General features: G+C 38.9%; 1 protein-coding gene across 1 annotated transcript in view; it reads right to left on the bottom strand.

The window, feature by feature from the left end:
* The window catches only part of ALDH1A2 (aldehyde dehydrogenase 1 family member A2), a 93,533-nt gene that overhangs the window by 14,150 nt on the left and 53,236 nt on the right, over window positions 1-26,147 (bottom strand). The window contains exons 5-8 of the mRNA XM_004421622.3: window positions 25,681-25,742; window positions 23,550-23,678; window positions 23,310-23,423; window positions 6-108 (exon numbers count right to left, since the gene is read on the bottom strand). Coding sequence (XP_004421679.1) covers window positions 6-108; window positions 23,310-23,423; window positions 23,550-23,678; window positions 25,681-25,742 — 408 coding nt within the window. The remainder of the gene's footprint in view (window positions 1-5; window positions 109-23,309; window positions 23,424-23,549; window positions 23,679-25,680; window positions 25,743-26,147) is intronic.

Consider the following 26,147-nt stretch of genomic DNA (forward strand, 5'->3'; position numbering starts at 1 on the left):
CTTACAATCAGCATCTGCAAAAATAATATTGGGACTTTTCCCTCCAAGTTCCAGAGTTACTCGCTTCAAATTACTTCTTCCAGCTGCTTCTTGGATAAGCTTTCCAACCTGAAAGAAAGGAAATGGAGGTTTTGCACACCTTGCAGTTGAGACAGTCAGTGGCCAAAGCCAGCTCTGGGCAACAGTGGGATGCCGCAATAACAGATCCTGCAAGACAAACCAACCCACTGGATGACACAGGAACAGCTCCCGTGGTCAACTTGTGTGGACAAGAAATAAGTCAGCTGGGCTACAGTCTAATGTCCACACTAAAATGAGTTACAAGATACCTTTAGTTTCATGATGGATGGAGCAAGGAAAAGGAGGATAAATCTCAAATCTGAATCTCTGAAAGATTTCTCTAAAGACGACTGGCAAACAGAATGTGACTAGAGATGTTCCACCACTGCACTGTAGCTTTTAACTTTGGACTCTAGCCTCTAGAAAAGGCCAACTGGCTCCACTTGAAAGACATGATGAGTGTAAGACAAACTCTTCGTGCATCTCCAAAAACGCCAGGTATGACTTTAATCACATGGTCCAAATATATATATATATATATATACACACACACATAAAATCTTGATGCTATGCCTTTGCCTCTGCCTAGGGCTATAGTAAAAGGATTCCAGGAAGCTGAGGATCTGTCTTTATTTGTGCAATGCCTGTTTATCTAGAATCCAAGCAAACAACAGGCTGAATCTGGAGAAAGCATTTTCCATTGTGTAGACTCACATTTCCAATGAAGTTGAAAGTGTCAAAGGGGGAACAGGAATGCATCACCTAGAGCCCCCATCCAAGGAAGAACGCATTGCCTCACGGACTGGGAATGCTGTCAGCTCCTTCAGAGTCAGCCTCAGCTAAAAAGAGCTCCCTTGCTCAAGGGGATACCCTCCCCCTGGTGTCCCACATCCTCTGACTGAGGGTGGCAGGGGTATAAAGGCCCTGCCCTTTCAGCCCACCAAAGGACAACTCGGAGAGACCACATATGCTCCACCACACCACATGTGGCTGGCTGAGGCTGTCAGGCCCACATTGCGGTTTGACCTCCCCTTGTGTCCAGTCCCCTTCAGCAGGGATCCATAATAAATAACCCGCACGCCAAACTCCACCTCAGTGACTCCTTCTGGAGAACCTGACCTGTAACAGGGTGCTGTTCTCCTGGAGGGCAGAGGTCACTTTATGGAAAATGTCGAGCCACCATATAGCCCACATAGGCAGTTTGCTCTTGTTGAGACGGGAAATGCTACTTGTGCCTGGCATCCTACTGAAAATTAAGTATTTTAAAAGCCTGGAGAAGAGAAACACTAAATTTACATTTGACTCCTTCGGCACCTTGCTGAGATCCTCCAAGTAGGACCAGTTACTCCCCAAGCAGTCACGAGTTGCGGTGAAGAGAAAAGCCTCTGGAGCCTGGATTTTTTACTGATTCTGTCACTTAACAACTGTTTGACCTTGGGAAATTTATTCAGCTTCGGTTCCCTCCTCTGTAAATGGAGCTAAAAATAGTATCTACCTCAGAATTTAGTTGTCCTGAGGACTAAGTGATTTAAGATATATGGCCCTTAGATCCCAGCCTGGCACACAGTAAGTGCCCACACGTGTTAACCACGGACAGGCATGAGAAGCTAGGCCCCTCTTCTCCCATGTTCAACGCAGGGAAATGGAGGTGATTGTAAGAGGGGTACTAACTAACCTAGACCTTCCTAGACCTGCCACTGTCTATGCATGTCAACTGCTTCAGGAAAACCCTGGGAAACTCTCTTGACTTCCCTGTAGTCTCCAACACTACTCATTAGCTGGATTAAATGCTTTTTTGTTTTATTATTACTCTATCTCATGACAAAAAATTTAGAAAATATTCTCTTACTCTGAAGAAACCTAACCTTGGGGAAAAAATAGCAATGTCTTTGAAAGAGGTAAAACTAGAGTCTCTTAGTTTACAGAACAACGTTACTTACCAAGTGGTTAAGAAACACTAACATCTGGCCCTAAAGATTAATGGGCAGACATCAGCCCATCAGCCAGATTGCCCCTTCCCTGCCTTGAAGCTTGTGTCTCTCCTACCTCAAGGTAAACTCCCTAGGAAGACAGTTTAATAAAGGCCTCGTCCTCAGGCAAACACGCTCCCTCTCCTTCAAGAAGAAAATCCGTGTACACAAAGGAAAGGAGAATCTGGCCCTCTGTTTAGCAAGAGAACAGCAGTCAGGGGGGAATTATGATTAAAGCCTGAGACCCCTAATGAGAGGAGAAACCTGCACCTAAGGGTGGTGGGGGTGGGGCAAACAGCACTATGGGGGTCCCCAAGAAGGCTATGGTCTGTGACTGCCTGCTCTTCTGAGGAATTTTAGTGTGCTTGGCTCTTTCTGCACTGAGGAATCCATATTAACTGACGGGGACCCATTTTAAAGTCCAGGAAGATAAACAGACCAGTGCTTTCTCAAAAAAGATCATCACTGGAAGCCACGAACATTATTATTAGTTATATTAAACAACTAACCTTTATTGAGTGGGTCTGTGTCAGGAACTTACATACATTCACTCATTTAAGCCTCTGAAAAGCCCTACAAAGTAGGTACTATCTCATTTTAAAGATGAGCAAATGCGAGAGTTAGAAGTCAATGGATGTTACCAGGTTACCAAGCAATAATAGCCTTTGGATGCTATGCAGGCTGACTCCAGGGCCCCACTGTGCGTTTGCTCCCTCTCCTCCTGTCCCTTCCTCCAGCATTCTGCCTTTCTGCCTTCCTTTCTGTATTTACTGAGCACCTAACATGTGCCACACACCTCCAAAACCTTATCCTTGAACTCCAAGTTGATTTCAAAGTGAGCAGGAATATCACCTTTTGTAGACACAAAGGATGTCACAAATCATCGGTTACAGACTTATATTCTGCCTTCAGATTGACATTTAAAAACAAGCAAAAGCAAGGAGAAATCACAGGTTTTACACACAGCAGGACACTGAATAAATGTCTGGAGTTGGTAAAGAGTGCTGGCCCGGCTGGCATTACATTTCTGTTACCCTACTGCCCGATATTCATCAAACCGCTCCACGAGTTGATATTTTTGCCACGAGGAACGTTGTCCAGAATTATTTTCACGGCCACAGTAACTATACAAAAATCTTGCTCAGTCTATGGTCATCAGAGTAGAATACCTAAGCATAATTCTTCCTGCGTCAATGCTTTGCCAGCCTTTCCTTAGAAACCAAATTTGTGCTAAACACTGCAAGGCAAATCTCAGATGAATAATGCCTTTCCTCTTCATCTCTGGAAGAAGGTCAAGTTACAGCCCAGCCTCAAGAAAGAACCGGAAGAGTTAGGCCACAGGAGAACCTCATCCGTCTGGAGTGGCCTCAGGACAGGGTACTCTGAAAAACCCCAGTTTTTGCCAATCTCTTTCATTCAACACATATTCCTGGTTCTCCTACTACATTCCAGCTGCAATGCTGGGCACAGTCCCTTACCGACAAGGAACCCACAGCTAAGAGGACTCCCATGTAAAGCTAGCAGGTGCTCAATAAGTGCAGTTTTGCAGTCCACTTAGAGAAAAATCTGGGTCTGATTTAATATTAGATCTGAACAGATGAAATTATGGTTCTGCAGTACTTTTTTATAACCCAGAGTCAGATCACTCTGGGCCTTCCCCATAAAATTGGGCAAGGATGCAATAGTCTTCATTAGTTATGAGATCAAGCATCATGTGCCTGCCCACGATACTCTCAGTTTCCAGGCCAAACTCTCTTTGGAGAATACATTACTCCTCATGAATTCTCTCTGCGAGTGAAGCAAGGTTAAGTGACCCCAAATGGAAGGCACTCCTCTTTATCATTACCATGAGGGAAAAGAGGTGAGGGGAAGGAGAACAGATGCAACAACATGGTGGGGGATTCTTCATAGGAAAGAGTAACGTTTAAAAACAAAGAGTTCAGGGGCTGGCCCGGTGGTGTAGTGGTTAAGTTCATGTGCACCGCTTTGGCAGCCCGGGGTTCACAGGTTGGGATCCCGGGCATGGACCTATGCACCGCTTGTCAAGCCATGCTGTGGCGGCATCCCATATAAAGTAGAGGAAGATGGGCACAGATGTTAGCCCAGGGCCAACTTCTCAGCAAAAAGAGGAGGATTGGCAACAGATGTTAGCTCAGGGCTAATCTTCCTCACAAAACAACACAAAAAACAAAAAACCTGCAAAGAGTTGAAGTGAGAACTGACTCTGTGTCTGCTTACAAAATATGATAGGTTGTGTGCAAACGAACGTAAAATATTAAAATCCCACGCAAAGGTTTTCAAAACTAAAATCTGTGAGGGGGAGGGGCTGGCCCCATGGTGTAGTAGTTAAGTTTGGCGCGCTCCGCTTTGGTGGCCCGTGTTCGCAGGCCTGGATCCCCAGTGCAGACCTATACCACTTGTCAGCCATGCTGTGGCGGCAACCCACATATAAAGTAGAGGAAGACTGGCATAGATGTTAGCTCAGAGCTAATCTTCCTCAAGCTAAAAAAGAGGAAGATCGGCAACAGATGTTAGCTCAGCACCAATCTTCCTCAGTAAAAAAAAAAAAAAATCTATGGGGTTAGAAAGTCTAAGAAAGAACAAAATACAGACATCAAACAAAGGTCTGGAATTAAGTGGCCATCTTAGATGGAAAAGTAGTAAGTAGGGTCCTTGAAGACGTGCTACACCGGTCACACAGAACCCCTTCATACATGATCAGAAGGTGGACATGCTCGGTGAGATAAATGCGGCTGCAAGGATGCACAGGTCTTCTGAGGGGTTAAAAGTCAAGTCAATAGGGATGGACTTCATAAAACCTAGCCCTAGTCTGATGGAATAGGCAATCTGTAAGATAACATAGATAAGCATACAGTTTGAGAAACTAAATCCTGTACGTGAATACAGATTAAATAGGACAAAGGCACAAAATTACCAAATTTTGAGTTCATCATCTTTTTTTCCCCAATCAGAAAAGATTTCACAATATACTCTTATTATACCTCCTGTCCTATCTGTGACAACCTGGCTAATGATAACCATACTCAGGTTTATGGACTACAGTTCGGCCTGTAGGAGTCAGGAGTAGGTACTACCAACTCCTAACTACCCTTCAATTTGGGAAAGCCACTTCTCCTCCTTGGGCCTCGGTTTCTTCCTCTGATGAACGAAGGCACAAGGCAAGCAGTTAATCTGTCCCTTCGTACTCCAGGTAGTTGAAAGAGTTAAAAAAGACACGTAAAACTCCTGCAGCCCCTGCTCATTCTGAGAGTCCGCAATTCTGCATCCTTCTTGCCTTACGGAGCAGAAGTAGCTTTTCAAAGAAGCACCACAGCTGCGCTGAATGGCAGAAAAACCTGATCTTTTCTAGTTTCCCGCACAGAGCTCATCTTGAAAGAGTCAGCAATAGTGTTCCTATCGTGTGGTTTCTTAACTTTGCACTCCCTACAGAGTCTCTTCAGCTGTCTCTGTGTACCCTGAACAGGCACGGGCGGGGAACTGGGGCTCCCCCACACATAATGGAACTGGGCTGAATCTCAGCAGGAATGTTGGCACAGAACAACGCTGACTCCCATCCTCGTTTTGAATAGTCTTCAAGATTGATATCAGGAGTCTCCCTGGAAGAGCCACAATGTACCAGAATCAGGTTCACGGCAATGCAGCACGGTAGGAAATGCAACTTGGCACTTTGCATGGAAAATGATTTGTTATGCAGGACAAAAAAGAACACGGAAGGCTTGCCCTCTTTATTCAAGGCTGTTGCTCCCTGAACAGAGTTTCTAAGGTTGGGTAAAATTTTTCTTTTTATTAATTAGTTAATTACCTATATTAGGATGGGTTCCTTCTCAGAGATATTTCTTTTTCTTGACTAGTTAATCACATATATTAGAGTAGATTCCTTCTCAGAGATATGCTACCTTTGTTTAAAATAGAAAAATCTCTAGTAGAGATCTCAATAAACTGGTTGAAGACGTCTGCTTTTTGCAATATATTTTCATTTCTTAAACCCCAAATGGATTGACTCTATGCTTCTTCCCTCCTCTCCCTTCTTAATTTTCATTGTTATGCTTACTGGTTCCAACTATGATGGAAATAAAAATGTCAAAAATATGTATAATGGAATATTTTTTGGCTTTCTAAAATATCCAGAAATAACAGGCCAAATCAATCTGTTCCGATTTCCACCAGAAAGTAACAGGACCAAGGCATGTAAGCAGTTCCTTTAACTCAAGTGATAAGAGCAATTTCAAAACTTTACTTGTGATGTTCAGATTATGAAAACCAGTATAGTTGCTAACCCAACCTTTCTGGCCTCTTCCTCACCATACCCACCACCACACACCCATCACTGCAGCCACACGAAACCACTTGCCCTTCCCGGAACACGCCTCTGCATCTTTGTATAAGCTGCTTCATCTGCTTGAAATGCCTTTCCTCCCCTTGCTTACTCAGTAAACTCATTTTGCCAGACCTACCTCCACCACCTCCTCTGAGAAGCTAACTTTCCAGACGCACCCTCCCAACAGGGTTTGGTGGTCCTGCTCCTCTGATCCCACATAACTTTCACACTGTTCTTGTTCAATAGCTGTCTTCTCCACCAGACTGAATTTGCGAACAGAGGAACGCTACCTTTATAATGTGTGTGTGCGTGTGTGTGTACACACAGAAGATTTTCGGTAACATTTGTTGAGTCAATGGGCCAGAACATGACAGTTCTAGTGGTCTCTGGAATTCAGAGAACATGAGGTGTTTAGGGAAACAGGTGAGAGAATGGAACACAGGACGTCTACGTCCACAGCTTAGCTTTGCCACAACTAGCAGAATGATCTTCAGCTACCCTCTTACTTAGCTTTGGCTTAAATTTCCTCATCTTTAATGAAGGGGCTGGCTTTGTGATTCTAACACTGGCTGCACATCGGAGTCCCCGGGGCACTTCAAAACTTTCTCTATGTCTGAGCTCTACCTCCAGATTCTGATTATTTTAGTCTGGAGGGAGGGACACGGGCATGGATACTTTTTTAAAGTTCCCAAGAATATTCTAATGTGCTGCTAGGGTTAAGAACCATAAGATTAAAGAACCTTTAAGGGCATTTCTCTCATACTGGTCTCTAACCTTTCATCACTGGTTCTATTTTCCAATTGTTTAACATTATCATTTACTGAGCATATTCTGTGCTGCCTGTTCTCACAAATATTAATTTAATCCTCACGACAATTCTGTGAGGGAAGAATTATTACCCCATTTTATAGCTGAAAAACAGACATGACTCAGAGAGGTCAAGAAATGGTTTGCTGACAGGCACGCGCGGAGTGGCGGAGCCAGGACTGGACTCAGAATGCCCACACCACCAAGCCTAGGGCTGTTTTTGCTCCACTTTAGCTTCTCTCTGTGGTTCCTATTTCTCTTCTCCAGATGTTCTCCTGGGGATTAGGTCCTCTCTGCTATGAGTAGAATTCTGACAGCTAAAAATGCAATCCACAACCAACAGATATTCTAGATTGACTGCCCTGTACACTCAGCTATCTTTTGGTTACATAAGACTCTCCCTTTCTATTTTAGGTAAAAAAGTCAAGATGTTGATTTTTTTGGTCTGCTGTGATTGGAAGAAGCCTGGAGTACTCAAGTCAAAGGTACCACATGTCCGACTAACTAGCTGAACTAAAGGGGTGGGCATCTAGGACCTGTTCATACTTGGCCTGAGCTCTGATGGAGGTACCCACTGCAGAGTGAATCAGGGAATCTTAGCTGGCAGGCAGAGACGACAGCATACTTTTTCTTATTCTTTGGTACTCAAGTTCCGATTTAAGTATAAAGAAGAAAAGGAAGAAAGCTAATAATTTAAAACCTATACATCCAAAGGTTTTGACACATCCAACTGGTATTTTTGATTCAAATGCTGGATGGTTTACTAGTGGACTCATACAACCTTAGAAAGACGCCCGTTAGCTGTTTTCAAAAATAGCTAAAACTGTAGCAGGCCACTTTCCCCACCTACAAAGAGGGGTGAGGCTACACAGAGGAAAGAGCTGACCCGATTCATTACTCAAGCAGCAGAGAGGGTGTCTGTATCCTGCAACATGACATTCACCTCACTTAGGAAATGAAAGGAGAACCCCGGCTGCGTAAATTAGAATCAGGGATAATACAGCTGTTAGCTACAAACATTTGTTTGGCAGGAATCAATCTGGACTCTCCTGTAGTTTGCTTTGATGGTCTCTCTACTATCTTGTTGACTAATGATGAAATCATGGTTTGTTAATCTAAGTGAATAAAGAAAACACCATACCACGCAAAATGCGAGCTGTTTTCCTGTACTTTATTGAGGTTGTTTATTGACTCTGTGTTTATAAGAGCCCTTTCACAGTCACTTATTAAATATTTACATGCATTGCTTATGTATTTAGCTGCATAAGGAGAAGTTAATTCTATCTTTAATCTGAGTAACTTTGTTTGCTTTTTAAAGGCCTTTTAGTAAAGTAAAATGGAAAGCAGCCATCTCAAATAAGCTTCTTGTTGCTGACTGTTCCAGACGCTTTGTGGTGTACTGATAGGTTCCCTCTCCCTAAGGTAATCATAACAGGAGCCACGTTCAAATTCATATTTAAGTGACTTGTTCCCTCTGGAAGAATCTATACAATTTCCCAAGTAGCCTACAAAGTTAAAAAAGGATTGATGGATAAAGAAGTACAAAAACTGCTGAAAAGGGGTTTGGGGATTGTGTGATCATTTGATTTGCCTGTGAAAATTCTCCACCTGCCACCATTAATATGGAGAATTACAAGTTGGCTTTCATATTCTAGACAAATGCTTCTCCCTCAGGTTCTCTACTGTCTGTGAATGATATCATTCCAGAGAAGAAACTGGGAGATACTCCACCGGCCACAGGATTGGTTCCCTTCCAAGTGAATGAAGCCTCTCTAGAGAGAAAGAAATATCAAATGTAGACTCTGTCAGAAAAATTGAGCCGAGACTTGGTCTGTGCACACTGCAATAAGCTACCTCTGTGCTGTGAGTGTTCCTAACAGCAAAACACTTCACAGGGCCACCGTCCACCTCATTCTCTTTCCCAAATTCTCCCTTCTCTCTCTCTCTCAGTTCCCCCATGGAATAGCTGTATCACCGAAGACTACACATTTAGTTTTTAATGCTCTTCCTGTGAAGATAATTTCCTGTTATATTTTATAAAGTTACAGTAAATAAAATAGTGTGGTCTTGGTGAAGGGACAAACACACAGATCAGTGGAACAAAACACAGTCTAGAAATAGATCCATACAAATATGAACAACTGATGCTTGAGAAAGGCACAAAAGCAATTCAGTAAAAAAAAAATAACAGTCTTTTCAAGAAATTGTGCTGGAACTACTGCCATCTATATCTTAAAAAAAAAAACGAAAAACAAAAAAACATATCCTTACCTTGCAACACACACAAAAATTAACTCAAAATAGATCATAGGCCTAAATATTAAACACAAAACTATAAAATTTCTAGAAGGAAACATAGGAGAAAATCTTTGCTATCTTAAGTTAGACACAGATTTCTTAGGCGTGACACTAAAAGCCCGATCCAGAAAAGAAAAAGACTGATAAATTGGACAGCATCAAAATTAAGAACTGTGGCTCTTCAAAAGACACTGTTAAGAGAATGAAAAGATAAGCCACAAACTAGGAGAAAATATTTGCAAAGCACAAAGGACTTGTATTCAGAATATGGAAAAAAAAAATTGAACAATTAGAAAACAAACAACCCAATAAAAAATGAGCAAAGATTAAAAGACACTTCACCAAAGAAGATATACAGTAGAAAATAAGCAAACGAAAAGGTGCTCAACAGTAGAGAAGTGGAAATTAAAACCACATTGAGATAACACTACATGCCCATTAGAATAGCTAAAATTAAAAAGACTAAGCACACCAAATGCTGGTGAGGATGCGAAGGAGATGGAAGTCTTATACATTGCTGGGAGGAATGTAAGGTGGTACAACCACTTTGGAAAACAGTTTCGCAGTTTCTAACCTATCATATGATCCAGCCATTTCATTCCTAGGTACTTACACAAGAGAAAAGGAAATATATATTCATATAAAGACTTGCCCATGAAATGTTCATGGGAACTTTTATTTGTAGTAGTCCCAAACTGGAAACAACCTAAATATCCATCACAGGTGAATGGATAAACAAATGGTGATAAACCATAAAATGGAATACTATTCAGCAATAAAAGAATGAATTATTGATATATACAACAACATGGATGGATCTCAAAATAATTGTGCTGAGTAAAAACAGCCAGACAAAAGAGTATATACTGTATGTTTCCATTTATATAAAATTCTAGAAAGTGCAACCAATCTATAGTGGCAAAAAGCAGATCAGTGCCTGGGAATGTGGGGGTTGGGGTGGAGGGAAAGATAGGAGAGAGATTGCAAAGGGGCAGGAGGAAACTTTCGAGGGTGATGGATGGATTTACTATCTGAACTGTGGTGATGGTTTCACAGGCGGATAATACGCCAAGACTTATCAAACTGCACACTTTCAATATGTGAAATTTATTGTATACCAATTATACCTCAATAAAGCTGTTAATAAAGACACATTAAGCAATAAAAATGTTACTTTTTAGAGAAATTACGCCATACATCTCTCTGTTGTCCTTTGTGTACTGTTGTCAGAGAAATTATATTGAATCTACCTGACTGCTTAAAATATGATTTAATGATTGTAATTAAAGTCAAATGCATTAGGAATAAATTAATTAAATTTTAAAATAATTAAAGCCTGGAAGGGAAAGAGAACAAGTGAAGAGAAAAAAGAAATAAAGATAAGCAAAAGGTGGTGAAAATAAAGAACAGACCAGAGGCCAAGAGAAGAAATTATGACAACTGGAACTAAAAGGAGGCAACATTTGAGATTATAAATCTAAAGAATAAAGCAACATACCCATTACAGAAGTTTACCAATTCTCATTTCTCAGCATAGACAGTAGAACAAAATCAATAAGCTAAGGACTCTCTGGGTAGATAAGGGAAGAGAGATCAATTCCGGCAGAAGAAATGGCATGTGCAAAAAGTCACAGACCTGTGAAAGGCAGGTCACATCTGGGGGTGTGCAAGCAGCCTGGGAGGCTAGAGAGCAGGAGAACGTGCCGGGGCCAGGTCAGCAATCAACTGGTCTGTTACCTTAGAGAGCTTGGACATCCAGGTAGAGATGCCCATGCTGCAGTTAGAAACAGAAGTCTAGAGCTCCAAAGAGAGGTTAATAATTAAAAGTGAGCTATTTCAGGGAAATATTCTAAATGAAATACTGTGTTGACTCACTCATTCAATTACTTTCATATTGGTAAATAAAAAATTAAATAGACCAATTAGGTTACTATAAGCGAAAAATCTTTTTTCCTGACGGTCTTATAGGGAAAGAAGGGAGTTGGAAGGGGAAATGGTGACTAATTTCCATGTTCAGAAACCAATACTTATGACTGAATTGAACCTTGGACCTTCCTTTAGGAACAGTGCTTCTATGCAGATAAGGGCTAAATCAACAAAAACTGCTTATGAAGAAAATCTGACCCGCTAAGCCTGGAGGGTAAAATTTTCTATGAATTCAGCAAATGATTCTCCGGGATCCCTTGAACAACCTAGGCAGAGGGGGCATAATGGTCCTGTGGGCACACGGTGCAGTGCAACGGCACTGGAGCTGTGCTAAACCTATGAAAGCCTCTGGTGAACAGGCCTGGAACACAGAAGAAGTGGAGAAGAGAGAGAGGAATAAGTTCATGGAGAACTCAGGTGATCTTACCACGAATTAGTTCTATGCTCTGTATGCTGGGCGAACCCCAGAGTTCCTTCATTTGTAAAATAAGGAGTGACTTAAAGGCATCTTTACCAGTGCCTGGCACACAGTAAGGAATCAAAATAAGGAATCTTATTGGATGAAAGAGGAATCTCAGTTCTAAGATTATCAAAATTATCAAGTCAGAGCTGTAGTTTTTTCCTTAAACAGGCCTGGGAAGATGTTCTGAAGTATGACCCAACCAGTTAAATTCTGTGTAAAGTAGTGATTCTTGAATGTTAATGAACATAAGAATCATTACAAAAGCTTATTAAAATGAGAATTCTGGACCCCACTTCCAAATGTTCTAATATAGAGGATCCTGGGTGCTGCCCAGGAATCTGCATTTCAACAAGCCCCTGTCGCCCTCCCCAGCGGCTCCACCCACCATCACTGTAGGTGAGGCAGTCTTTGAAGAACTACTGGAGAACTGGAGAACAACGCTAACTACATTACACTTTGCTGCAAAGTCATTCCTCCTCCACCAGAATTCAGTTCTAGAAAACCTAGGTTAAGGGAGTGGCCCCGCTCTAGGCCATAGCGGAATCCTTAGTGAGTTCCTTACTAAGTCCCAAATGTCCTCTTCCAACACTACTTTCTAAATCGAGTACACTATTCCACTTCAAGAGGAAAAGGATTCAGAATCAGTTTATCCAAGCAAGCACCCAGGCGATCTTCCAAAAAAAGTGAAATAGAAAGGCAAAAACAGAAAAAATAAACATTTATTATAAGACAAAAATGTTTGTAAAATATTTATAAAAGCCATAAAACAAACAAAAGAAAAGTAAAACTGCCAGAGGAGAGCAGGAATTAGTTTTCAACAGACACATTATTTGCAAATGGAAGTTTCAGATTCAACTAATATTTACTGAGTTCTTACAATGTGCCAAGCAACAGGACTGGAACTTTCAAATACATTATCTCAATTAATCCACAAATAAACCTATAAGGAGTTATTCACTGTCCCTCTTAATAGACGAAGAAATGAGAGATCAGAAAGCCTAAATAATCTGCCAAAAGTCACACAGCAGGAGAGCTGCGATTGGTTGAATCTTGCCCCCTTCTATTATACCACACTTTCCCAAGCATAAATTATTCTATAAATTTCATTTAAAAATAAATAGAAAACAGTGATAGCTAATTTTACCGACACTTCACTAAGAACCCAGCACTGTGCTAAACACTTTAGATATACTAGCTTATTTCATCCTCACAATCCATGAATTAGGTACAATCATCCCTTATCTATAGACAGGAAGTCTGAGGGCTGGAGCGATTAAACAATAACATGTACCATGAACAAATCCACACCACCATTATAGATGTTTAAATTATGTCTAGTTTTCTGAGATGGATCTGACATATCTTATTTAATCCTGATTGCTTTTAATATGATTTGAAGACTGTGTTTGGAATTTCTTATTGAAAAAGTGATGATTTCCTCTAGTTTTTTTTAGAGAGGCAAAGTACGGTGTTGTGACACAGCGTTCTTTGAAGCTTTCATTTTAGCAAAGTGATGAGGATACTTTATTTTCCTTTAAGAGACTCTAAATAAAGGATTGAAAGAAATTAACTCAAGCTGAACTACACGAAAGCTCTAAACTTCCTAAACTAACGTAAAATTCCAGGAGGAGGTCTTTATTGATCATTACATTGATCAGACTGATTATTAACCATTCACCTCAGCTGTATTACCTTTGCTTATGATAAGCCACTGGATAGTTTTGTAGATGGAAATTAACTTGGCCTGAATGTAGGTGAGAGTAATATAATCTGAGGATTAGAAAGATGATTTATGGGAAATAGGTATAGGAGAAAATCTAATATTTTGCACACTTTTGTATCCCTTAAATATTAAGTACTTTCATTAGAACCCTGGAATTATGTGTTTGGCAGTCATTGAACATCTGGTGTCCAGCGCTGGCTCACTCTACCAAGAGTTCAGGGCACAAGGAAATCAGACACTCACTAACTCCTCAACATGTCCCATCTGTCGTGATTTAGGTCCTTAGGGCTGGCTTTTTTTTCTCTCTATATATAAGGCTTTTCACTTCCAGAAGAGACTTTAAAGGATACACACTGAACTAGTATAAAATCTACATCTCTGGAGTTTAGCTGCCTGTCAAAAGTAGAGCTACCTGAAATGACAAAAACAAAAATGCATTTGCTATTGAGAGGCAACAGTGAAACCTAATCTCCCATTTCACATTCCAGCAAAATATGTATTAAGCTTTTTGAAAGCACTGGTCCTTAAGATCAGGCATGGGAATGATTCTGAGAATTAAATGATACCAGTATTTGTTGCTTATCTGCCAATATCAAGCAACACATTTCTCACAAGGGTCCCCACAGCTGGGGTTCCTTTCCTCCAAGTCCTTTTTGTACTCTGGTTCCCATACCACTGCAATTTCATTTTCTCCAAAAAGAAAAGGAAGATAGGCCTCCATTTTTCCCAGTTGTGAATATTAACAATTGTGGAATTAAGATGTAGAATTATCTTTTTCTTAAATATTATCTTTGAATGAAGTAGCTTTTTATTTAAATTTAAATATCCTAAATTAATGATATTTCTCCTTAATGCACAGATACATTTGAAAACCATGTGGAACAAGAGAATTTTAGTTCTAACCTTGATCTTAATAAGCATCTTCAAAATCAGGAAATTTTTAAGTAAAATGGTACAGAATTATTCTTCTCTTCTTCCATGCTCCCATACACACCATACTATATTAGTTACAAGTTCACAGATTATCACCTGGGTTAGACTGAATGACACAAGTTCTCTAAGGTCTAGCATAGTACTTCACATTTAATAAGCGCTCAATAAATGTTTGTAGAATTGAGTTAAGATATCTTGGGTTTAAAACTTTAAATCCTATATCAGAGAGTGTCAGAGAGAAGCCCTATACTATATCAAATGAGATTTAAAGAGGCTAAAGATGAATTTTAAAGTAAGTTTTAGGAAAAAAAGGAAAAAAATTGAGTTAGAACAGTGTCTATAACCTTTCAGAATTAGACACTTTAAACCATGCTTTGAACAAAACACGTTCCACTGAGAAATTATCCTTTCTAAGTATCCCCTTTGATATGTCATTCTGGATTTTTAATGGCTCCCTCCTCCTATGGGACAGTGTACAGCCCTTAGCCAAGAAGGCAGTGTAGCACTGTGATTTGGAGTACAGGCTCCGGGTCTGACTCTCAGACCTACAATTGACTAGCATGTGACCATGGCAGGAAATTAACCCCTCTCAGCCACACTTTGCTCACCTGTGTGTCTCCTAAATTGTTGTGTAGATGTAGTGAGATGATATATGCAACGCACTTAGCAGGTACCTGGCACACAGTAAGTGCTCAACTGATGTTGGCTATTAATATCCATAATTTAAAGCCTTAAATACTTTTTAAAAATTATCCATTTTTAATACCTTTATTGAGATGTAATTCACATACCATAAAATCCACCTTCTGAAGTGTACAATTCAACGGTTTTTAGTATATTCAGAGAGTTGTGCAACCATCACAACAATTACTATCTAATTCCAGAACATTTCATCACCCCCAAAAAAACCTCCATATCTATTAGTAGTCATTCCCCAGTCTCCCCTCCTTCCAGCCCCCAGAAACCACTAATCTGTTTTCTATCTACAGATTTGCCTATTCTGGACATTTCATATAAATAGGATCATACAACATGTGGCCTTTTTTGATTGGCTTCGTTCATTTAGCATAATGTTTTTAAGGTTCGTCCATGCTGTACCATGTATCAATACTTCATTCCTTTTTATGGCTGAATAATATTGTACTGTATGGATACGGATATACCACCTTCTGTTTATCAACTACTCATTTGATTGACATTTGGGTTGTTTCCACTTTTTGGCAATTAGGAATAACATTGACAAGTTTCTGTGTGTTCTTAGATTTTGTCAAAAGCTTTTTCTGTTTCTATGGAGATGACTGTGTGGTTCTGTCTCTTATTCTATCAACATAGAGTATTACATTGATTGATTTTTGCATATTAAACCAACCTCGCATTCCTGTAATAAATCCCACTTGACCATAGTGTATAATCCTTTTCATATGTCGCTGGATTCTGTTTGCTAGTATTTTGTTGAGGATTTTTGTGTCTATTCATAAAGGATATTGGTGTATAGTTTTCATGTGATGTCTTTGTCTAGAAGGTCTTCTATACTTTGGCCTCAATTTTTTAACTGAGAATTCTTTTCAATGGCTTGATTTGCAGAATATTACTTTCTAGTTCATCTGCCTCCTAACCTTTCTCCCTAATTCCCACTCTACTCCACTAAAACTTCCTAGACTTTCTAGCTTCTAGTTGTTGACTAATACGGACTTCTTCCCAATTCACTCTACTTATCCATATTCTATGAGACTTATATCAAATCTCCCTTTCTCTTGAAGCCTTGACAGACCATTCAACTCCCAGAGATCTCTCCCTTCTTGGGATGCTGATGTCATCTTACAAACCAACATTTTGTTACTGCTTACACTTTACAAAACTCATATTGCATTTAATTAACTTTGAGAAATATGTGTGCTTACCATTATTAAGCCAATGTTGTAGAGAATTAAATGACTGGTCCATAATTGTATAGCTACAAAGTAAAAGATATTAAACTCTAAGCTTCTGGTGGCATTTTAAAGAAGGAAAGTGTTCCATTGATATATCACCTTTTAGTTCTGAGATTAAGCTTTTATTTCTCAAATTCAGTCTTTCCTTCTTGATGTAGCTAACAAATATTTATAATGCATGTTGACTACACATCAGATGCTACTTGGGGTAGTGAGAAGAATGCCTATGAGACAGACTCCAAAAAGAATGCCACCTCTCCTAACAAAATCGGTGTATATGACCAGAAACTGTCATCTTCTGAAGCTAAAGCTAAAAAAATCAACACTAAACTGATAAGCAAATCAGTTCACCCAAAGAGAGTAAAAATAAGCTATTCATGGGACTAAAGTACTTTTTAAATAGTCTATACCAAACAAACCAAGGACTTTTCTGAATCCAAATGTTTTTAGGGTTGTATTCTTAAGACTTTAGTTATATCAACTGAAGTAAATAAATTTGTAACCTCGTTGACTATAATATATACAATTTGAGGCAATGATAAACTAGGAGGATAAGTGATCTGCCTGAAACCTAGAGAAAGAAATCAAAGAACAATATCAAAATTAATCAAAAGATGCCATAGAGGCTTCTGCTTCCGGTCATAATGGAGTAACTGGCACCAGACTTGCCCTCCCACTGTAAACAACTAGAAAAGTACATGAAATCGCTTTCTTCACACTGAACACCAGGCAGTATGTGACCGTGATCCTAGAATAAGAGAAACAAATAAAGGAAGATTTTTCTGCCAAGACTTTCTAGACTGCAGCACGAGATGGGGAGACCAAGGTAGAACACTGTTTCACTGAATTGATGAAACAGATCAGAGTTTATAGAGGCTGAGGTGGCTAAATGTGAGGGGCTTAGTACCAGAGGGAGAGAATGAGGTCCAGAAATCTGCGTGGGGGTCTTCTTGAGTCTTTGGCTGCATGCTAAGCTGGGAATATGTAGGATGAAACTCCATGAGACTGAGTAAAGAATGAAGACCAGGTAATCTGTATGCTGAATAATTCTCAGAGCTCATAGAGGGCTCATACAGCATTCAACAGAAACTCCAGAATGATTTGAATTTAGTAAACTTAGTAAATTTTAGTATCTTAGTAAAAGATAAACTAGTCTTAACAAAGCTTAAAACTAAGTGTCAAAAGAGTCAAGCTGTACTGCAAGTGACTTAACTACCTGTCAGGAAAAAAAAAACCCCACACTCTTTAAAGAAAGACAACAAAATCCACATGTTCAGTAACGTAATGGTCACAATGTTCAGCGTCCTTTCAAAAATTAACAGAAATTTAAAAAGCAAAAAAACAGACACATTTAGGGGCCGGCTGGGTGGTGCAAGCGGTTAAGTGCGCGCTCCCCTGCGGCGGCCCGGGGCTCGCCGGTTTGGATCCTGGGCGCGCACCAACGCACCGCTTGTCAGGCCACGCTGTGGCGGCATCCCATATAAAGTGGAGGAAGATGGGCACGGATGTTAGCCCAGGGCCAGTCTTCCTCAGCAAAAAAAGAGTAGGATTGGCAGATGTTAGCTCAGGGCTGATCTCCTCACACACACACACAAAAAAATAGACACATTTGAAGAAAATAATGGTCAAGTTTTTCCAAATTTGATGAAAACTATAAACTCATAAATCCAACTATAAATTCATAGATCCAAGAATTTTCAATAAACCTCACTTAGGAAGAAAACTACACATCACAATTAAATTGTTAAAAAGCAGTAAAAAGAGAGGATCTCAAAAGCAGCCAGAGAAAAATCATTATGTACAGTAAAACAAAAATAAGAATGACTACTAACTTCTCATCAGAAACAGTGCAAATCAGAAAAAAAGCAGAATGACAGCTTTAATGTGGTGAAGGTAAAATAAAACAAAATAAAAACTGTGAAATCAGAATTCTATATTTAGGAAAAGTCATAAAAAATGAGAACAAAATAAAGACATTTTCAGACAAACAAAAGCTAAGAGAATTTGTTACTAACAGACCTGAACTATAAGAAATACTAAAGAAAGATCTTTACATGGAAGGAAATGATATCAAAAAGAAACTTGGGCCTACAGCAGAAAAAGAAGAGGGCCAGAAATGGCAAGTATGTAAGTAAATGTAAAATAATTTTGCTTTCTCATTTTAAAAAATTTTCAAAAAGATAATTGAATTTTTAAAACAAAAAGAGGAGCAATATACTGTGGGTATAGAACATATATAGAAGTAAACTATAGGCCAATAATAGCATGAAGGATGGGATGAGAAATGGAAGAATTCCATTGTACAGTTATTACATTATGTATGAAGTAACATAATACTATTTAATGGTAGACTGCAATTAAGATGCATATTGTAATTACTAAAGCAACCACTTAAAAAAGAAGTATAGCTAATAATCCAAAATAAAAGATAAAATGGAGTACTCAATTCATCCAAAAGAAGGCAGAAAAGGGCGGGCCGCATGGTCCAGTGGTTAAGTTCAGCATGCTCCACTTTGCGGCCCGGTTCAGATTCCGGGTGCAGACCTACACCACTCATTGGCAGCCATGCTGTGGTGGCAACCCACATACAAAATAGAGGAAGGCTGGCACAGATGTTAGCACAGGGTGAATCTTCCTCAAGCAAAAAGAGGAAGATTGGCAACAGATGTTAGCTCAGGGTGAATCTTCCTAGGGAAAAAAAAAAAAGAAAGAAAAAAACACAAAAGAAGGCAGAAAAAGGGGAAAAAAGGAATAAAAAGCCAGATGGAACAAGTAGAAAACAAAAATTAAGATAGGAGATTTAAACTCAATTATATCAATAATTCATTAAATATTTAACAACCACCAAGAAAAAAAAAAAGGAAACCAACACAGGAGAGTACATAATGTATTATTCCATTTACATGAAATTCTAGAATAAGCAAAATTAACAAAAAGTCATTGTTTGCCTGAGGCCAAGTGTGTTAGCCACAAAGAGGCATGAGAAATCTTTTTAGAGTGGAAATATTCTATATCTTGAGTTGGGTGATGGTTACATGAGTGTGTACATTTGGTACTTAAATGGGTGCATTTTACTGTATGTAAATTATACTTCAATAAAGTCTTAAAAAAAGTTAAAAAAAATTTTTAAATGTCAAAACAGAAATTTGAACCCAAGCAACCTATAAACAAGTGCTTATGTTCTCATTGATTCACTATGCCACTTCTTGTCTGGCCTGAAAGATCAGGTCATCCATTCAATATAACTTTCCAATACATGATATTGTGACTTTAAAGAAAAGAGGTGCTTAGTTTTTAGACTGAAATATCCTTGGAAGAAAAAGTTAAATGCCTAAAAATTAATTTATCAAGAAATGCCTAAGACCTATATGATACCATCAGTGATGAACATTACAGGACAAATAAAGAAAGAGATTTACACCATGTTCCTAGACGAGAAGTCAATCTTGTAGAGAAAGCTCCTACCCTCAATTTAACATAGAGAGGTAATGTAATGTCAATCAAAATTCCAACGCGAGTTTCTGGAAGGAAGGCAAGGTGCTTAGAAAATTGATTTGAAGTTTCATCTGAAAGAATGGTCATTACAAAAGGTTTTCAAAAACCAAACAAGAGGGTATCTTGCCTACCATATTGCAACATATCTTTGAAAGCCTAGTATTTAAAGCAATCTGGTACTAGTGAAACAGTAGACAGGGGCCAGCCCGGTGGCGCAAGTGGTTAAGTGCATGCACTCTGCTTCGGCCGACTGGGGGTTGCGGGTTTGGATCCCCGGCGCGCACCAACACACCACTTGTCATGCCATGCTGTGGTGGCGCTGTGGCGGCGTCCCATATAAAGTAGAGAAAGATGGGCACAGAAGTTAGCTCAAGGCCAATCTTCCTTGGCAAAAAAGAGGAGGATCAGCATAGGATGTTAGCTCAGGGCTGATCTCCCTCACAGAAAAAAAAAAAAGAGTAGACAAAATTTTGAGTCCTAAAACAGAAACATGTATATATATGAACATTTATCATATAACCTTAACGTTGTGTTCAAATGAGCTGCAAAGGGATAGACTGTTTAATAAATGGTGTTGAAGTAATTTATAAAAAAAAAATAAACTTAGGCCTCACCTTTCATTACGCATGAAAATAAATTCCAACCAGATTAAAGATTTAACAAAAACAAAACTATAAAGGTACTGATAGAAAATGTTAACGACCATTTGTATAATCGTGAAGGGGTTTCTTTAAAGATGACAGGAAACTCAGAAGCCATTAAGAGAAAGACTCAAAGATATGACCACATACACATTTAAAACTTGTGCATGGCAAATAACTCTATTTAAAAAATAATTTTAAACCAAAGAACAAACTGGGAATATTTGCAGATTCTATAAGGAATAGAAGATTAACATACTTAATACACAAAGAGGTCTTATAAACGAAACCATCACTCTAAGGCATTCTTGGTAATATAAGCAAGTTAAATTTTGTAATTCTACTTCTAAAACGTATCCAACAGAATATCTAATATACATATATATATATATATATACACACACAAAATTTGTCTTGGACCCCCAAGGATTTTTATTTCAGTAGTCTGTGTAATAGGGAAAAAAGTAAAAAAACTGAAGTGTACATTAATAAGTAACTAAACTATGATACATCGATGCCAGAGTATCCTACTCAACTATTAAAAAGAATGAAGATCTACAGGTACTGACATATAAGGTGTTACATATTTCATATATTATGATCTCATCTTTATTAAAAAAATTATACAATAGAAGCCTCTTAACTGACTCAATCAGTACCACTGGTCGGTTAATTGAAAAAGAGGGGAAAGCAGGGAAAGATACTTTATGTATTTCATTTTAATAAAAAAATATGGCCATTCATTCTGCAGTCTTTGGATATAGGACCAAGGACTTTCTTTAATTATGGGTCCACCAGTCCTTTCTGATTAAACCATACTTCTAAAATATTGTTTATAATTTCTGGTTTGTTTATTTAAAGTGGAGTGAGGACTTAAAAACATCTGCAAAGCAATCCAGGTGCACGCTGTATCTAGATTTATTTTTTTCCCCAATCTTTTACCATTGTCTTGCCCACTCCTAGTTGACTGCAGTTTTTCTTAGCATCTAGCCTTTAGCAAATCTTTTCAAAGCATTAGTCTTAGTTTAAATAGAAACAATAATTCCCTTTCATATACACATTTTGGTTTACATATTTCATTAAAATTGCAAAATTACATTTTGGTGTATATATTTCATTAAAATTGCAAAATTACATTTTGGTTTATATATTTCATTAAAATTGCCAAATTACTATAACAAATACAACCAGAATAAAAGGTTGGAAACAAACAAGATTAACTCCTGACAAACATAAAACTCAGTAATCTCTAACTAGAAATTAGCACTCAGGTTTATTAATCAATCTCTGATGAAATTTTTTAACATAAGACAGTTTAATGAAGAATCATTAACTGTATCAGCTGATATAATCAAGTCCCTAGACCTGCGCTGTCCAATATAGTAGCCACCAGCCACACGTGGCCATAGAGCACTTGAAAAGTGGCTAGTCTGAATTGAGATGTGCTGTAAATGTAAAACATATACCAGATTTCGAAGACTTCATATTGAAAAGAGAATGCAAGATATTGTTTTTTATATTGATCATAAGTTGAAAGGATAATATTTTGGAAATCCTAGAGTAAATAAAATATATTATTAAAATTAATTTCACTTGTTTTTTAAAAATGTTTTAATGTGGCTAATAGCAAATTTTAAATTATAAATGTTTTCCTCATTATATTTCTACTAAGTAGCACTGTTCTAGACCTGCACACATCCTTTGTTCAACAGTGAAGACATCTGCGAAGATCTACTTGAAACAATGACGCAGACTCGCTTTTTTATCATCTCAGTTACCTGAATCCAGACATTTGCAAGTAACATTTTACAAGAAACCTCTTTAACCAGACTTGTGACTCTATATCAGAGGTCAATAAACAACGGTCCATAGGCCAAATTTGGCCTGCTGCCTATTTTAGTAACAGCCTGCGAGCTAAGAACAGTTTTTGTGTTTTAAACGATTGGAAAAAAATCAAGAGAAGATTAATATTTTGTGATGTGTAAAAATTATATGAAATTTCGATTTCCGCATCTATAAATAAAGTTTTATGGGCGTGTAGCCATGCTCAGCTTATACATTACCTATGGCTACTTCATGCTACAAGAACATGGTTGAGTAGTTGCAACAAAGGCCGTATTGCCTGCAAAGTCTACAGTATTTACTATTGGCCTTTTACAGGAAAAGTTTGCTAACTCCTGCTCTATAACTTCCCCTATGGCTCACCGGCATAGTTAGTTGCCAATTGCATCTACAGGACCTGGTGAAATAAAGAGAAGGGAAAGCTGTGTTTCCATTTGAATCTCATTTTAACCAGAGATTAGTTTAGATTTCCAGCTTCTCAACTTGCTGCTGCCATTACTGTTCTTGACTCAAGAAAGTGTTTAGAACCCCCAGCTTCTGGGACAGTCTCTTCTGGGACAGTTTGTTGGCTTGTTTGTGTTTGCCTCTGATATGCGTCCCTTTTATTTCAGAATATAACAGAGTTTTGTTTGTTTTTCTGGGACAGATTTTACACAGATGGCATCACAAAAATGCTCAGAGTTCTATGGCAGTGAATGGTCAATGCGTGCCTTCACTGTGACATTCACCAGTGTTCTAGCCATGACACCAACGCTGCCCTTGGGGGGCTTGGGTACTCACTCCTCTTTTGGAATCCAGCCTATGAGTGACATTTTCAGTTTTATTTAAATCCTCTACTTACGCAGGACTGTTCCTCAACCCATGGTTTCTCAGGCACCTACCTCAGTGGACCCTGTGAACGCAATCTTGTCTATGCCGATGTGAGAGGCTATTGCTGCCCCAGCCGTTGGCCCGTATCCTGGCAAAATATTGATGACTCCCGGTGGAAACCCAGCCTAACAAAATAGAATTGGAGGAAACGTGGCTTGTGAAAGCTGATGAAGCACATTAAATCAGACATGCTCCAGTAGGCCCCAACTGTAAGGGGAGTGGGAGCCACTCCTGAAGTCGGTTTCTCTTACCTCCTTGATGAGGGCTCCCATGTAGAGCGCGCTGAGTGGTGTTTGTTCTGCTGGTTTAATGACTACTGTATTGCCACAGCACAGAGCTGGAGCAATTTTCCAGGCAAACATCAGCAAGGGGAAGTTCCACTGAAAGGAAAAAGCTCAAGGTTGACAGATGGAAAAATATTCCTCCACTATGTTGTTCTCAAGCCGTGACTTCTCAAGATTTCTCACACTAGTCCTCAACATAGATCCCACCACAAAGTATAGATGTTTAGATTTTTTAATTACTTCATTAAGAATAGAATAGGACTGACTTCGAAAATCTCCTTTTCTCCCTGTTTAGCAAATTACTATATTCCAACTACCCACCAAAAGAAACCTCACGGTGAAAAGGGAGTCTTTTGTTTTGTTTTGTTTTTTCATTGTCGTTATTTTATATGTTTTTAAAATTAGAATTTAGTTCCACTAAGTTCTTGTGTATGAAAACTTTTTCTTGCATTTGTGATTTTTACACCAGAAATTTCAGACTGGTATGACAGCTCTTCAGTGTGGAAGAAATGGAAGAGAAAATTCCAGCTATGAATTATATTTAAATCAACGTATATTTCAAGACAGATTATTTCTTTGCATACATGTATTGTCACAAAACACATGATTACAAAAAATAAAGTAAATCTACTGATGAGTATGCAAAAATTTTAGTTTGTCTCCTTTCTACCACAAAATAAACTAATGGAGACTAGAAAATGTATGTGAGTATCTGAATTGGGGGCATAAAAAGGCTGCCACTGATTTTAAAAGGATATTAAGTTTGTATTGTCATAAGCACAGGCATGAGCCTCAGTACTATCAGGTGTCGTTGATAATTTCATTAAGAAAGAAAACAGAAATCCTGGCCCCCTGGCTTCAGCCCCTGACCACAATGTGTTTCTGCCTGAAGCATCTCAGCTGCCATCCTTGAAAGATTCTCACTGGCCCTGGCAAGCTTGCAAAAATATACAAGTGTCTTGCCTTCACCAAACACCCAATTTCTTTTCCCCTTAGTTGTTTATAAACTTGGGAGCCCACAGTGATGTTTTAATTCCATCTACAGTATATAAATCTTGGAGTGCGGTAACTGAGCCGGAGCTGGCTGACAAGCAGCTCTTGCCCTGTCAGTGAAAACTGCAGCTCCGAGAGTCTGGGAAGGGCAAGAAGAGCAGGTCTGAGTTCCTGCAACTAAGCTGACAGACCGCACCCCTGCTCTGATCCAAGGGGCATTTCCCTGGCTGGTTTAGGAGGAGAAGAACTTAAAGCAAACCTCTCATTTTCCATTTTCATTCTCTAATAAATTTCACAGTAACCTGGACCTTGTAGATCATTAAAGAAAACATTAATACGTCTCAAAAATCTTTGGCCCCCAAAGCCAAAGATTATCTTGAATTATTCTACATTTTGCAAAAAGAAAACTTGTCTACACTGTAAGAGTTTAATTTGAGCCTCCCCTGAAATCCTTGCCAGATCGATTAGCTAGCACTGTCGGAAGATTCGATGTTTTGCACAATGCCAAGGCAGTGTATGAAAGAGAAAGAAAAAAAGAGAATGTTTAATGTTCCAATCCAAACACTACGCACTACATCTATTTCCCTTTACAAGACACACAACAGCCCGGTATGGTTTCAATTATGACTGTGACATTAATTGTACTGCTGTGTCTTCTGTAGAGTCTTCTATCTAGATTCTTGTGAAAAGAAACAGTGGGAAAGAATAGGATTAAAAGACCATATAAAACAATACGTCTGGAAAGATGGTGAGTCACAGTTTTAAAAAATAAACAAGCAAATATAACAAAGCATTAATTTTCCATAAGCAGAATGAACATCCATAACCAAGGGCAGGTTATTAACACACTGGGCTTTGCTTTGCTTATTTTAATCATGAGAATTCCATGACTTGAGAACTCAACTCCTGGTAACGGAGCTGAAACCCTATTAACCTGTTCAAATAAGCATTTGCAGGGAGGCTGTTAAAGATATGTCAACAACATGAGCTCAGTTTTTTTCCCCCAGTAATGGAAAACACACACCACTGAGGTCCGTGTTTTATGTATCTTTAAGAGAACTGGTTCAAATGAAAATAAATAGGAGGCACGAGGAGATACACTCACCGGGATGATCTGTCCACACACTCCGATGGGTTCGTGTCTTGTAAAGGTAAAATAGTCTCCATCTGAAAGGAATGAGCATGGTCACTCCCACCAAGTTCAGATGAGAATTAAAAAACGCAGAGAGAGAACTTGGGTGGCAGCAAAAAACAGAAACAAAGTTGAAAAATCACCCTACTCAACCGTGCACGAAAGCTGGTAGAACGGCCATTACTTGGCATAGGGCATCTCCAGATATGGCTCCCAGACACCCAGACCGTACTGACAAGAGGACCTCGGAGGCAAAAGGAAGCACAAGTTTATGACACTTAGAAGAAGTCCTTGGGGACAGTGTGCAGGGGGAGCTGGAAACTGGACTATATTAAATACTAAATTTTATACTAAATATTAAAATGATACGTCTGGAAGTTACTTGATTTAAAAATTGAGGTACCTCAAAATTTTAGATAACTTTCTGAAGTATTAAGAGA

This window comes from Ceratotherium simum, chromosome 3, assembly GCF_057802395.1.
Source record: "Ceratotherium simum simum isolate JZ-2026a chromosome 3, ASM5780239v1, whole genome shotgun sequence".
NCBI classification, from domain to species: Eukaryota; Metazoa; Chordata; class Mammalia; order Perissodactyla; family Rhinocerotidae; genus Ceratotherium; species Ceratotherium simum.